The 13,010-nt window shown below is 40.0% G+C and overlaps 2 protein-coding genes and 1 pseudogene across 2 annotated transcripts; all 3 read left to right on the forward strand.

The window, feature by feature from the left end:
* The first annotated feature begins 1,052 nt into the window (after nucleotides 1-1,052).
* Nucleotides 1,053-1,481, forward strand: LOC136550801 (uncharacterized). The gene has a single exon (XM_066542389.1). It carries the CDS (start codon nucleotides 1,053-1,055, stop codon nucleotides 1,479-1,481), a length of 429 nt encoding a protein of 142 aa, XP_066398486.1.
* A 4,488-nt stretch (nucleotides 1,482-5,969) lies between these two features.
* On the forward strand, nucleotides 5,970-6,397 carry LOC136550802 (uncharacterized; annotated as a pseudogene).
* A 6,162-nt stretch (nucleotides 6,398-12,559) lies between these two features.
* Nucleotides 12,560-12,868, forward strand: LOC136547900 (uncharacterized). The gene has a single exon (XM_066539591.1). The coding sequence runs from the start codon at nucleotides 12,560-12,562 to the stop codon at nucleotides 12,866-12,868; it is 309 nt and encodes a 102-aa protein (XP_066395688.1).
* The last annotated feature ends 142 nt before the right edge of the window (nucleotides 12,869-13,010 follow it).

Below are 13,010 nucleotides of genomic sequence, written 5' to 3' on the forward strand. Positions count from 1 at the left end.
AAACATATATGGTAGGGGTAGCCTTCACCTAACATGCCAGTCTTTTAAGTTGAGTTAAGCTCGAGTCCTTGGTTTGTTGTGGGCTCCAGTAAACCTGAGCGTGGGGTGCATGCTCATCGGTTTAGCGAGTTAGGCAGATCCGTTGCACGCTCTAATAACAAATTTAGGGATTGTATGTATCTTAAGTTTTGTGAAAACCGGAATCCTTAAATCCCATTTTTATTTTGTTATCCAGAAAACCATGTTTGTTTTCTTTAAATAACTTGGAGGCAAGTAAAAACAGTTTCTGAAAACTCAGAATACCGAATTTTACAAGAAACTAGTGCTAGATGTTTTTATTTTTAAAGAAAACGGAAAGCACGGCCTGTTTCTCCAGCCATAAATCTCACATCTTTGTTGTTTTGATTTAAGAGAGAAGCCTGTGAGAGTAATTATGATCCAAACACCATAATATACAAATAAAAACTAACAGAATACCTACTTAAAACAGGTCTATCCAAAATTCATGGCAAAACCTATGAAGTTATAGATCCCTTTTTGGTAGAGGTAATTCTTTCTTGCAAAGTACCCATTTCTATACTAAGGGTAGGTTGATAACCCCCCTACGCCTAGGTCATTCTCTGGACCAAGAGCCGTAGTTAGTTGCTGTTTTTCTAAAAACAGATTTTTAATTATGATACCTAAACAACCACTTAACATCATTGACACGTTTTCATGGGCAGCAGGTCCTAAAATATACTACTTCGAAGGTCATTAATTGCATTGAGTGGCTAAAATTAACCCTTACAAGTATTGATTTATTGCAGCTGGATGTGATAAGAAATATATGGTCAATACAAGAGCGCACGTCGTCTTACAAGAGTGCACGTCTTCTTACACTGCTTCTCTGTCTGTACAGGCTGCGTGCCTATATATATGCCCTGTTGCTCCATCTCCCATCACACGAAACCACTTCATTCCTATTAAAAGCTGCCAGCTACATTTTGCAACTACAATCTCTTTATTCCCCGCTACTCACAGCTCCATTTGTAAAAGCAGATAGCAAAGAAATAATGGCGTCCCAGGCCATCGAGTGCCACCGTGAGGGTGCAGAGGTCTTCACCGGAGACGCCACGTGCAGGAAGAAGTCTGTGGAGCTACTGGAGGAGTTCGGCATCCCCAAGGGTCTCCTTCCACTGGAGGACATCCAGGAGTTCGGGTACAACCGCGACTCAGGCTTCATTTGGCTGGTGCAGAGGAAGAAGGTGGAGCACACCTTCAAGAAGGTTAAGAAGACGGTATCATACGCCGCCGAGGTCACGGCGTTCATCGAGAAGGGCAAGCTGCGGAAGATCACTGGCGTCAAGGTCAAGGAGCTGATGCTCTGGATTAGCATCGTCGAGATGTACGTCCCAGAGGCCTCGCCGGACAAGGTCACCTCCAAGTCCAGCAATGGCCTCTCCAGGACCTTGGATGCCGCTGCCTTTGCGCTTGGGGAGTGAGGGATCAGCAAATGAGACAGAAAATTATGGGCACGTGAAATCCTCAGCCGGTTTAATGCTCCATGATCTTATATGATCCTTTGAAAACAATAAATCTGTATAATTCCTTGTTGTCTCTGTATGTTTTTCTCATTTTCCCTTTCTCAGAATAATGATGTTCTTTATTAAATATAAACGAAAAGGATTGTTTAGCTCTCCTAATTCAATACTACTGCCTCCCATGCTTCTTCGCTAGCCCACGGACACGGAAGGTCAAGGCACATACGAGGTGTTCCTTGCTGGCCAGCGCCCAGTGGGCTACAGCCGCCGTGGCTATGTCTACTGACTGTGGGGAACCACTTATTTGAGACATGTTCCATAAACACGTGTCTCTAATCATACATTACAGTCGCACCTAGAATACATGTCAATAATAAATGGGGTGTCTCCTTTGTGCACATCTAACGTAGTGACGATGAGTCTTTCTGCTTCGGGAATGTTTCATATGATTTTGTTACAATAGACTATGGCCCTATGGCCCTGCGCGAGCTCACCACCAATCAATAGAGTTGTGTTGCTCCCATGGCTTGTCTCGTGCATGCGTGCCTTCAGCTAAGGGCACCAACCGAGAGGCTGGTCAGTCGATGGTGCCACATGCTGCAGCACGCAAGCTCTAGCAACGAGCCCTACTGCTGTTCATTCACACAATCATAGCATGGACAAGACAGAGTTATTTTGTGTTAATTCAACATGTCCACCTCTGCAACTGTTATCAATGATTTAGGACCATCAAAGTATCATCACAAGACAAACATCTCCAATCCTCCCTACTCTAGAATAATTCTAAAAGTTAAAAATGAAAGAAATGGCTATTCAACAATATTCAAGCAATTGATGAGCGAATAATCCATAGTAAATGAGTGCAAGAATAAGCAATGTCTACCTCTGATCTCTAAGCAAGCTTCTTCAGAATAAGCTAGAGATGTGTTCTAATAATGATCCATGCAAGTTGTTGATCTTTGCAAGAGAGCAGAGGAGTGCTCCTAAAGGTAGAAGTGTGTCCATGATGAATTAGCATTGAGCTAATTAAACATGAGCTTGCCCTACATGTGAGGAGAGAACGGAAGGGTAGGACAACACTACCTATCGATCTCTTCGCAAATGGGATGAATGGTGGCAATGCACCGATCGGCCAGCAGTGGATCGAGAGCTAGGATCACGAGGGGCGATGGTGGCTCCCTGATAAATGCAGTGCAATGCGTCACATAATGCCTTTTTACATTAGAGACGCATCACGTTGGCACATTGTTGTGGCCCCACACTGCCCCCTGTCTTCATACATGCAGGTAGACATCAGAGATGTCGGTCACAAATCACGCGTCTAAGGTGACTACTTACATCATAGATGCGTCAAGTTAAAATGAGTCGCTGAGGACTACCCCAATCATCATAGATGCATTGTATGAAAACACATCTGTGATGACATATTATCTCACAGATGCGTCTAATTGGCACATGTTGTCTGTCTTGATGGCGGCAGACATTGTATTTGAAACGCATGCATATGTGTTGTGGAGTCATCACATTGTGTTATGTCTACTGTCCATGGGGGACCACTCATCTGAGACATGTCCATAAACACGTGTCTCTAATCATACATTACAATCGCGTCTAGAATACGTGTCAATAAATGGGGTGTCTCCTTTGTGCACATCTGACATAGTGACGGTGAGTGTTTCTGCTTCAGGAATGTTTCAAATGATTTTGTTACTGGAGATTAATGTGGATGAGTTTTAATCTATATGTTTCGAACTTCCAGTGATGTATGTAAATCTTAAAAGCTTTAAGCTTTGTTTGGCTGCACTCCTATGCATCCCAATCCATATGTATTGGGGTGGATTGAGGTTGAAAATCAACTAATTTCTACACCAATCTACTCCAACACATGTGAATTGTGGTAGATATGAAAGCGGCTAAACAAGCACTAATTGCATAATTATGACGGGAAAATCTTTTCTCTAAAAAAGATGGTGGTGGTGACCATGACCATGCCACTGCTAATACGGCAACAGCTGTGCAACGAGTTACACTGGTACACAAAACATTAGTACTGGCGGTTCTAAATCTATTTTCACTGGCGTTTATACTGACCGGCATTGTGAAAGGCCATTGAAAATCGCCATCTCCACAGGCGTCTTTTAAAAAACTGCCACTACAAATATTTGCACTGGCGGTTTTCTTAACAAAACAGCCACCGCCACTATAAATAAATTTTTTAAATTGCAAATTGGACTAAAAAATAGCAAAAACAATTTATCCTAGGAGGCTAACACGAGGCAACCACACATGGTTCTGAGCATTTCCTTTCAGTTTTTCTCAAGATATCCATGCATATGGACCCCCAATAATCGAACTCAGCACCTCAGGGCTCACACGTCACACCCCTGTACCACTACACCCCAAAGTCTCTTGTGACTAAACAGCAGAAATATCACCTTACTATTCACTCCTACAGATTTTGAAATAGAGATTTAAAGCCCTAAACGGATTCAAATGAAAAAGTTTGAGCTACAAAGTTATAGATCTCGTCGAGATCTACATCTTTGCATTTGATCGTTTACCCATCCGAGGTTCTTTAAGAAATTCAAAACTATATGAATTTTAAAATTATTAATTGTAAAACCATAATTTCTACGCCCTAAATAAATTTAAATGAAAAGATTGTAGATCTTTTTGAATCCTAAAACTTTTGTTCAGATCATTTCTCCATACGAGATCATTTAATAAACTCAAAAAATTGATTTCAAATTATTTGTAGTGGCGCTAGGTTAAGAAAACCGCTAGTATAAATGTATTTTTACTGGTTGTTTTCTTAAGGTTGCCGCTAATAGAAATCAATTGTGTACTAGTTTTAGCAAATGGTTCTGCTCCAGCATGACGCGCCATCTAATAACAGTTATTAAACGTGGGGGCAGGATACTTTTGCATCGCACGGGGAGGTACTTGCAACCTACCTTAGAATAAAGATAGTTTAGAGAGAGAGACGCCGGCCGGATGACGATATGCGTGCTTTAGTATAATAACTACTATATCTTTTATGTCATATGAAATAATTTTATTTATCTATGTCTAGCTGATCGCAATATGCCTCTATATCTTGCTGACAACGACTTAAACACACCATGAGATCCATCGGCATTAGTTTTTTAGCCCTTGTTTAGTTCTACCCCAACTTCCAAAAAGTTGCTACAGTACCTGTCACATCGAATGTTTGCGGCTCGTGCATGGAGCATTAAATGTAGACGAAAAGAAAAAATAATTGCACAGTTTGGTGGGAAATTGCGAGACGAACGTTTTGAGCCTAATTAGTCCATGTTTGAACACTATTTGCCAAATAAAAACAAACGTGCTACAGTAGCCCCAAAATCCAAATTCCTACAACTAAACGAGGGCTTAGTCATAGTTCCGTGCATTGCTTATAAGATCCATCGGAGGGATGGAACCTTCCTGGACAAACTAATTCTTTATAGGGTACTAGTTAATCAACCCATGACCTGCCTAGAATCTTGTTACATGAGTATTAAAAGTTCATAGTGGATAAATTATTAGCTGATTAAGATACTCGACAATCCTATCTAGTTGTCATAAATTAATTTACCATGCATTTATTTTATATCTGTAGTGGTATTAGATTATTATTGGCATAGGGTACACACACACACACACATATATATATATATATATATATATATATATATATATATATATATATATATATATATATATATATATATATATATATATATGGAGAGTATATTCAGGAGTCAGCTACAAAATAAGTTATTTTATAGCCACCTCTATTTACGATAATTTTATATACTAATTTACGATAATGTTAATACATATTTACGATAGTTAGGTTACTATAACACATGGGGATATTTACCATAACGTTACAGTAAATATATATATATATATATACATATATATATATATATACATATATATATTACCTTGTAGCTGGCTACAAAATAACTTATTCTGTAGCCACTTTGAGTTACGATAATTACTATGTTAATTTATGAGATTATCGTAACTCCATACTAAGTGGTTTACTGTAATGTTATGGTAAATATCTCCATGTGTTATAGTAACCCAACTATCGTAAATATGTATTGATATTATCATAAATTAGTATATAAAATTATTGTAAATGGAGGTGGCTACAGAATAACTTATTTTGTAGCCAGCTACTGAAATAGCATCTCCCTATATATATATATATATATATATATATATATATCGTCTTACAACAGTGCACGTCGTTTTGCACCGCCTCTCGGTCTGTACAAGCTGCGTGCCTATATATATGCGCTGTTGCTCCATCTCCCATCACACAAAACCACTTCATCACTATTAAAAGCTGCCAGCTACATTTTGCAACTACAATCTCTTTATTCCCCACCGCTACTCACAGCTCCATTTGTAAAAGCAGATAGCAAAGAAACAATGGCGTCCCAGGCCATCGAGTGCCACCGTGCTGGTGCAGAGGTCTTCACCAGAGACGCCACGTGCAGGAAGAAGTCCGTGGAGCTGCTGGAGGAGTTTGGCCTCCCCAACGGCATCCTTCCATTGGAGGACATCCAGGAGTTCGGGTACAACCGCCACTCAGGCTTCATTTGGCTGGTGCAGGGGAAGAAGGTGGAGCACACCTTCAAGAAGATCAAGAAGACGGCGTCGTACGGCCCGAGGTCACGGCATTCATCGAGAAGGGAAAGCTGGGGAAGATCACTGGTGTCAAGATCAAGGAGCTGATGCTCTGGATTAACATCGTCGAGGTGTACGTCCCAGAGGCCTCGCCGGAGAAGGTCACCTCCAAGTCCAGCAGTGGCCTCTCCAAGACCTTGGATGCCGCTGCCTTTGCACTTGGGGAATGAGGGATCACCAAATGAGACAGAAAATTATGGGCACGTGAAATCCAAAACCGGTTTAATGCTAAAAACAACCAAACTCCATAATCTTATATGATCCTTTGAAAACAATAAATCTGTATAATTGCTTGTTGGCTCAGTATGTTTTTTCTCCTTTTTCCTTTCTCGGAATAATGATGTTCTTTATTAAATATAAACCAAAAGGATTGTTTGGCTCTCCTAACTCAATATACTGGCGCCTCCCATGCTACTTCACTAGCCCACGGACACGGCAGGTCAAGGCACATACGAGGTGTTCCTTGCTGGCCAGCGCCCAGTGGGCTACAGCCGCCGTGGCTATGTCTACTGACTGTGGGGGACCACTTATTTGAGACATGTTCCATAAACACGTGTCTCTAATCATACATTACAGTCGCACCTAGAATACATGTCAATAATAAATGGGGTGTCTCCTTTGTGCACATCTAACGTAGTGACGATGAGTCTTTCTGCTTCGGGAATGTTTCATATGATTTCGTTACAGGCACTACTACAGAATTGGACAATACTGCCGACATCATCACTGCCGAATTTTGAGAAACCGATAGTGATAGCCTATCACTGTCAGTTTTTGGAAAAAACCGACAGTGATATGACACTAATAGCCCAACCGACATTGATATTCAGGTCTTCAGTGTTGGTTCATATAACTATCGGTTTTAGCCAAGAACCGACAGTGATATTGGATCATCACTGTCGGTTTTAGCCAAAAACCGACATTGATACTATCACTGTCGGTTCGTGGCTTGAACCGATAGTGATATGTTGCAAGAAAACTTCATAACTTTCTCATATGATATCCGATGAAGACGAACTTTATATCAAAGTTGTAGTACTCTACGAGATATATAACTTTGTAGTTCAAACTTTTTTAATTTCAGATTGTTTGGATGTCCAAATATTTTTATTTAAAATCATCTATCTAACAAAAATTACGTTTGATTTCTAAAATTTAAAATTTGAATTTTTTAAACAACCTCGGATGGAGAAACACCCAAAACAAAAGTTCTAGATCTCGAAAAGTTATACAACTTTATAGTTGACAACTTTTTCATTTGAAATCATTTACTACATCAAAATGCTGATTCAAATTAAATTTTAAAATTGTTGAAGAACTCTGATTTCTCATTTTAATCTCTGGCTAAAACTTTAACTAGTCTTTCTCCCTCGTACTAACTTTAAATTTGATGATTTTTTTCTACAAATTTCTTAAATCATGCTCTATCAATTTATTGTTTTTGTTATAGCTATTATTTTATCCATCTTTTCATGTGACTGTGTTCTATATATTTGAATTTTAAAAAATAGCAACTTCAAACGTTATTTTGGAACACTAAATGATTTCAACTGAAAAAGTCATGAACATAGAAGTTGTAGAATTTATCAAGATCTATAACTTTTATTTTGATCATTTCTTCGTCTAATAAAGTGGTAGTAACATTGCTCGCAATGTTACATGTCCCTCTTATAGTTTCATAAACTATAAGAGGGATATGTAACATTTGTGAATAATATTAATACCACTACGTTGGATGAGTAAATGACTAAATTATCAAAATAGAAGTTGTAGATCTCGAAAAGTTATGAAACTTTGTAGTTGACAACTTTTTGATTTGAAATCATCTTGTCAAGAAAAACTACGTTTAAATTTCTAAAATTTGGAATTCAAATTTTGTAAATGACCTCGGACGAAGAAACTACCAAAATAAAAGTTGTACATTCCAAAAAGTTATTAAACATTCTAGTTGACTACTTTTTATAAAATCGTCTTGTCAAGAAAAACTATGTTTAAATTTCTAAAAATTTAAAATTTAGATTTTTAAACAACCTTTGATGGACAAATAGTAAAAACAAAAGTTGTAGATCTCGAAAAGTTATAAAACTTTGTAGTTGATAACTTTTTTATTTCAAATCATCTTGTCATGGAAAACTACGTTTGAATTTCTTAAATTTAAAATTCAAATTTTGTAAACGACCTCGGACGGAGAAACTACCAAAATGGAGGTTAGAACTTAAAAAGTCATAAAACTTTGTAGTTGACAACTTTTTTATTTGAATTTATTTAGGGTCCCAAATACTCATTTCAAAATCAGATGAATATAAAATGGCTAGGACGAAAATCTCGTTTGGACACAAACAGCTTACAAGTGGAGTGGTTCGGGGCCGAAGACGTGAAGCAGTGCGAAAAATCACGTGACTTGTGACGCTCGACCGTGTAGCTGCACGGTGGGACATCTCCCGGTATTAATTTTTTTCCCAATTTTTTTAGTGTATTTTTTGGCTTTTCACATCACTGTCGGTTTCACATCAGTATCGGTTTATAGAACCAACAGTGATGTAAACCCCTCGTCACTACCGATATGCCATTGTCGGTTTAAAATTCAATAGTAAAGGGATTTTTGAACCGACGGGTGAGGAGACTATGGCCCGATGGCCCTGCACGAGATCGCCGACGGTCAATAGAGTCGTGTTGCTGCCATGGGTTGTCTCGTGCATGCGCGCCTTCGGCTAAGGGCACCGACCGAGTGACTGGTCACTCGATGGTGCCACCTGCTGCAGCACGCAAGCGCTAGTGAGGGGCCCTACTGTTGTTCATTAGTCACACAATCATAGCACGGACAACACAGAGTTGTTTTGTGTTGAGTCAACAAATCCACCTCTGCAACTGTTATCAATGATTTGAGACCATAAAAGTATCATCATAAGACAACATCTACGATCCTCCATACTCTAGAACAATTCAAAAAATTAAAAATGAAAGAAATGACTATTCAAGCAATTGATGAGCGAATAAACCATAGTATGAATGATCCATCTTAATCACATTGCCCGCCAAGCCCATGGCACGAATTCCCCGCTGCTGGTTCATCCATCCCAGAGGTAGGTTTATAATTCTAGCCCAAAGCTTCATCCGATCAAACACAATTTCAGATGCGTTGAGCCATTCATCATATTTCTGTAGGATCATGGCATGTCGACCCACCATCTAGGGGGTTCCTACCATCACCCTCTCCATGTCCATCTTGCTGCCAAATTCCGCAACAAACATGTTACTGCCCTTCTCACCGATCACCCGCATCTTCAATCCGCATGGATTACCCCACAAGGGCTTCATAGCCACACGAACGGTGTTGACATGGATGATCGCTAGTGACAGGACCTTTCTTATAACCACCCATTCAACCGACGAAGGATCTGCAGTCTTGTCATCATAGCAGAAATCCGCGACCGCTTCTTCCTCCTCCATGAGTTTAACCTCATCATAAGATCCACCACATTCTCCTTGGCACCTCCATCATCGCCACCGGAGGCAGAGTGGCCTTCCTTCCTTCCATCTCCAGTTGAAGCCATGATCCGAACCTGGAGAGGCACACCTGGGTAATCTGTTGTTGGTATTTATAAGTGCAAATATAATATGAAGGATTCCACAAGCGCACAGAATACCATTGTAGCATTTTACCGGGAGTATTCTAGGTATCGTTACTTATATTTTACCACAGGGAAACAATGGAGTAAAGATTTATTGGATAACAAAAGAATGTCTACTAATCAACATACCAGCATAGCTAAAGCAAGGGGTAAAGGTAATGGTAGGAATTAAGCATAATAACACTCAGGGGATAGATCACTAAGATAATGTAAACTAGTTAACTCGGAAGAATAACGGGTGAGGTAGATTCCTATGATATTCTTATTACATGGTCAAAGTATATATACACCCAACTATAGCTAAGACTAACTCTACTCTTGTGCACTTTGGGATGCCGCTTAGATAATAGAGCATCACGAAGGATAACTATAGTAACGCGACTATGGTCCTACAATTTAAGAACCTGCTCAATTCGGTATGGACTACAAAGGATAGATGTGACTGTCACCTCCCACTGCTACCATACAACTAGAGAATAGAGTATACTCACGGCAGAATATCATATAAGCACCATACTTACACGCGGCTTGGCTACTTAGCCCAACCATGGTAAACTAGCACGCTAAGTGCTCTATGAATCCGTACACAAAAGTAATGATAACCTCAACTAAGCAAGATACATATTAAAAGTAAGCATAGCCATGTAGATAGTAATATGATGAATTGAAATGAAGATACAAGGCTTTACCGAGCCTCCAGAACTAGATCCAAAACTTGAGCATGAGCCCAACTTGACCCTCACTCCCGAGCTACTAATCTACTACATTGGAAATTTCTAGACATATTCCTCCTGGTGTATCTTGATCTATATGAGAGATATGAATTAGGGTTTCCAAGATGGCTCCAGGGAGGGGGTAGGGGCTGCTATATATGGGGGTGTGGGACATCCTCCCCCTCTTAATTAGCCTCAGTGGTACTAAACTTTCCATCATATCTTATTAAAATGCATATGGCCTTTATGGGCCAAATTCTGAATTGGACCTAATTAATCCCGCAGTTCATGACGTAGAGTTTTTTTTTATTTGTGAAATTTATATATTCTCATTTTGAGCTCCAAATCTAGCAAATAATATATCCGTTTCGATTAGCTCGACGAGCTCTTCACAATGGTGCACTCCAATTCACCATTTGCGATAATTTTATTGTGTGAAAAATTAAATATCCTACGAGATAAGTGAGAGCACCAAAACTCGTGGAACTTGTTAGAATCAAACCCTATAACTATGTTTGGTGATAGAATTAAGTATATATGCAGGTTATGTTGACTGTTTATAATTAGTGTTAACGACCGTCAACATCTGTGATCCGAGAGGAGGCAGACACAAAGCGATCCCAACACTAAGACCTAAGCGGTGTAGAAGCCCAAGAGAACATGCATTAATCTGCTTACTCTTGTTAAAAGCGAAATAGAGGAAGGAGAATTCTTCGTTACATTTAAAATAAGGAGGCTTTCTTGACAGAATTGGCCCACTTATACGCTAAAGAGAATTTACCTATTTTAATAGCTGATGATTGTAACAGCATAAAGAGGCAGCACATACGACTTTTCTATTTAACGCCATTAATAATGCTTTTTACCTCAGAGAGTTGGTTCTACCTGGCAAGTAATTTACTTTGGCTAATAATGGGCAACAAACTTTTGAGGAATTGAATAGAATTTTAGTCTTGACTCTTGAAAGCTTGGGACTTGAAATTCAATCAAACATGATACAGGCCTTACTAGAGAAATATCTGACCATACCCACACTGTTTCAAGATATTGGGGACTCTTCCACCAGTGGTGCCACTCCAACCTCTACGTTTGAGTTGGTTGCCTACTGAGTGCGTCTCCAAGAGTTCAAAAAAAAGGCTATTGGTAAATCAATGAGTTTTCCAAGTGGCTAAAAAAGTTGGAGCACATTTGTTTGGTTCCTTTAACCATTTCAAAAATCTCATTCCCAAAATATAGAAGATAATTTTGTATCAGGAATCCCAAACTTTTTCTAACACAAAAGCTTTCCTGGAGCTGATGGATTTTCTTTAAAAAAATTCTCAGGCATTTTTGTAACATAATAAAAGAGGATTTGATGGCTCAATTTAAGGAGCTGTATAGCGGAGAACTCCCATTGCAAATGTTAAATTTTAGAACTATAATCTCACTTTTGGATAACCAAGAATATAGACCGACCTGTTTGTTGGACATTAGCTTCCAAAATTGTCACCAAGGTGGCCACTAATAGGATGACAATATATATAGTAGCCCAAAAAGCTATCCGCCCTTCACAAACAAAGGTTTCCACTGGGAGCGGCTAAAATATACATTTAGACAAGTATTGATTGCTTTTTTTTTTATAGCTGCTAGTACTTGTTCAGTGCAGCTGGATGTGGAGAGAAACGGTCAATTTTGCAGTTCAGCACACCACAGTGGTCCTTGTCAAATTCAACGCCCTTTGCCAGCAGAGTCAAACAAGACTGCACGTCGTCTTGCGCTGCTTCTCTCTACAAGCTGCCTGCCTATATATGTCCTGCTCTTCCTTCCATCTCCCACCACACAAAAACTTCATCGCTCTCAAAAGCAACCAGCTACAGTTACAAGTACAAGTACAGTCTCTTTCTCGCCGCTACTCACAGCTCCATTTGTAAACCATGGCGTCCCAGGCCATCGAGAGCCACCGTGCAGATGCAGAGGTCGTCGCCGGAGACGCCGCGTGCAGGAACCAATGGAGGACATCCAGGAGTTCGGGTACAACCGTGACACGGGGTTCATGTGGCTGCTGCAGGGGAAGAAGAAGGTCGAGCACACCTTCAAGAAGATCAAGCAGACGGTGTCGTATGCCGCCGAGGTCACGGCGTTCGTCGAGAAGGGCAAGCTGAGCAAGATCACTGGCGTGAAGACCAAGGAGCTGATGATCTGGCTCAGCGTTGTCGAGGTGTATGTCCCAGAGGCCTCGCCAAAGAAGGTCACCTTCAAGACCGGCACTGGCCTCTCCGACAGCTTCGATGCCGCTGCCTTTGCACCTGGGGAATGAGTGGTCACCGGAGGAGACAGAAAATGGTGGGCATGGGAAAACCTCAGTCTGTTTAATGCTATAAAACATACCGCATGAGCTCTGTGTTCTTAAAACTAAAACTATGTATAATATCTCGTAATTGATATTCCTTTTTCCCTTT

Source organism: Miscanthus floridulus, chromosome 4 (genome assembly GCF_019320115.1).
Source record: "Miscanthus floridulus cultivar M001 chromosome 4, ASM1932011v1, whole genome shotgun sequence".
Classification (NCBI taxonomy): domain Eukaryota; kingdom Viridiplantae; phylum Streptophyta; class Magnoliopsida; order Poales; family Poaceae; genus Miscanthus; species Miscanthus floridulus.

Excerpts from the sequence above, each read along its gene's own strand:
- LOC136550801 (XM_066542389.1), top strand. The coding sequence starts at position 1,053 with ATGGCGTCCCAGGCCATCGAGTGCCACCGTGAGGGTGCAGAGGTCTTC.
- LOC136547900 (XM_066539591.1), top strand. The coding sequence starts at position 12,560 with ATGGAGGACATCCAGGAGTTCGGGTACAACCGTGACACGGGGTTCATG.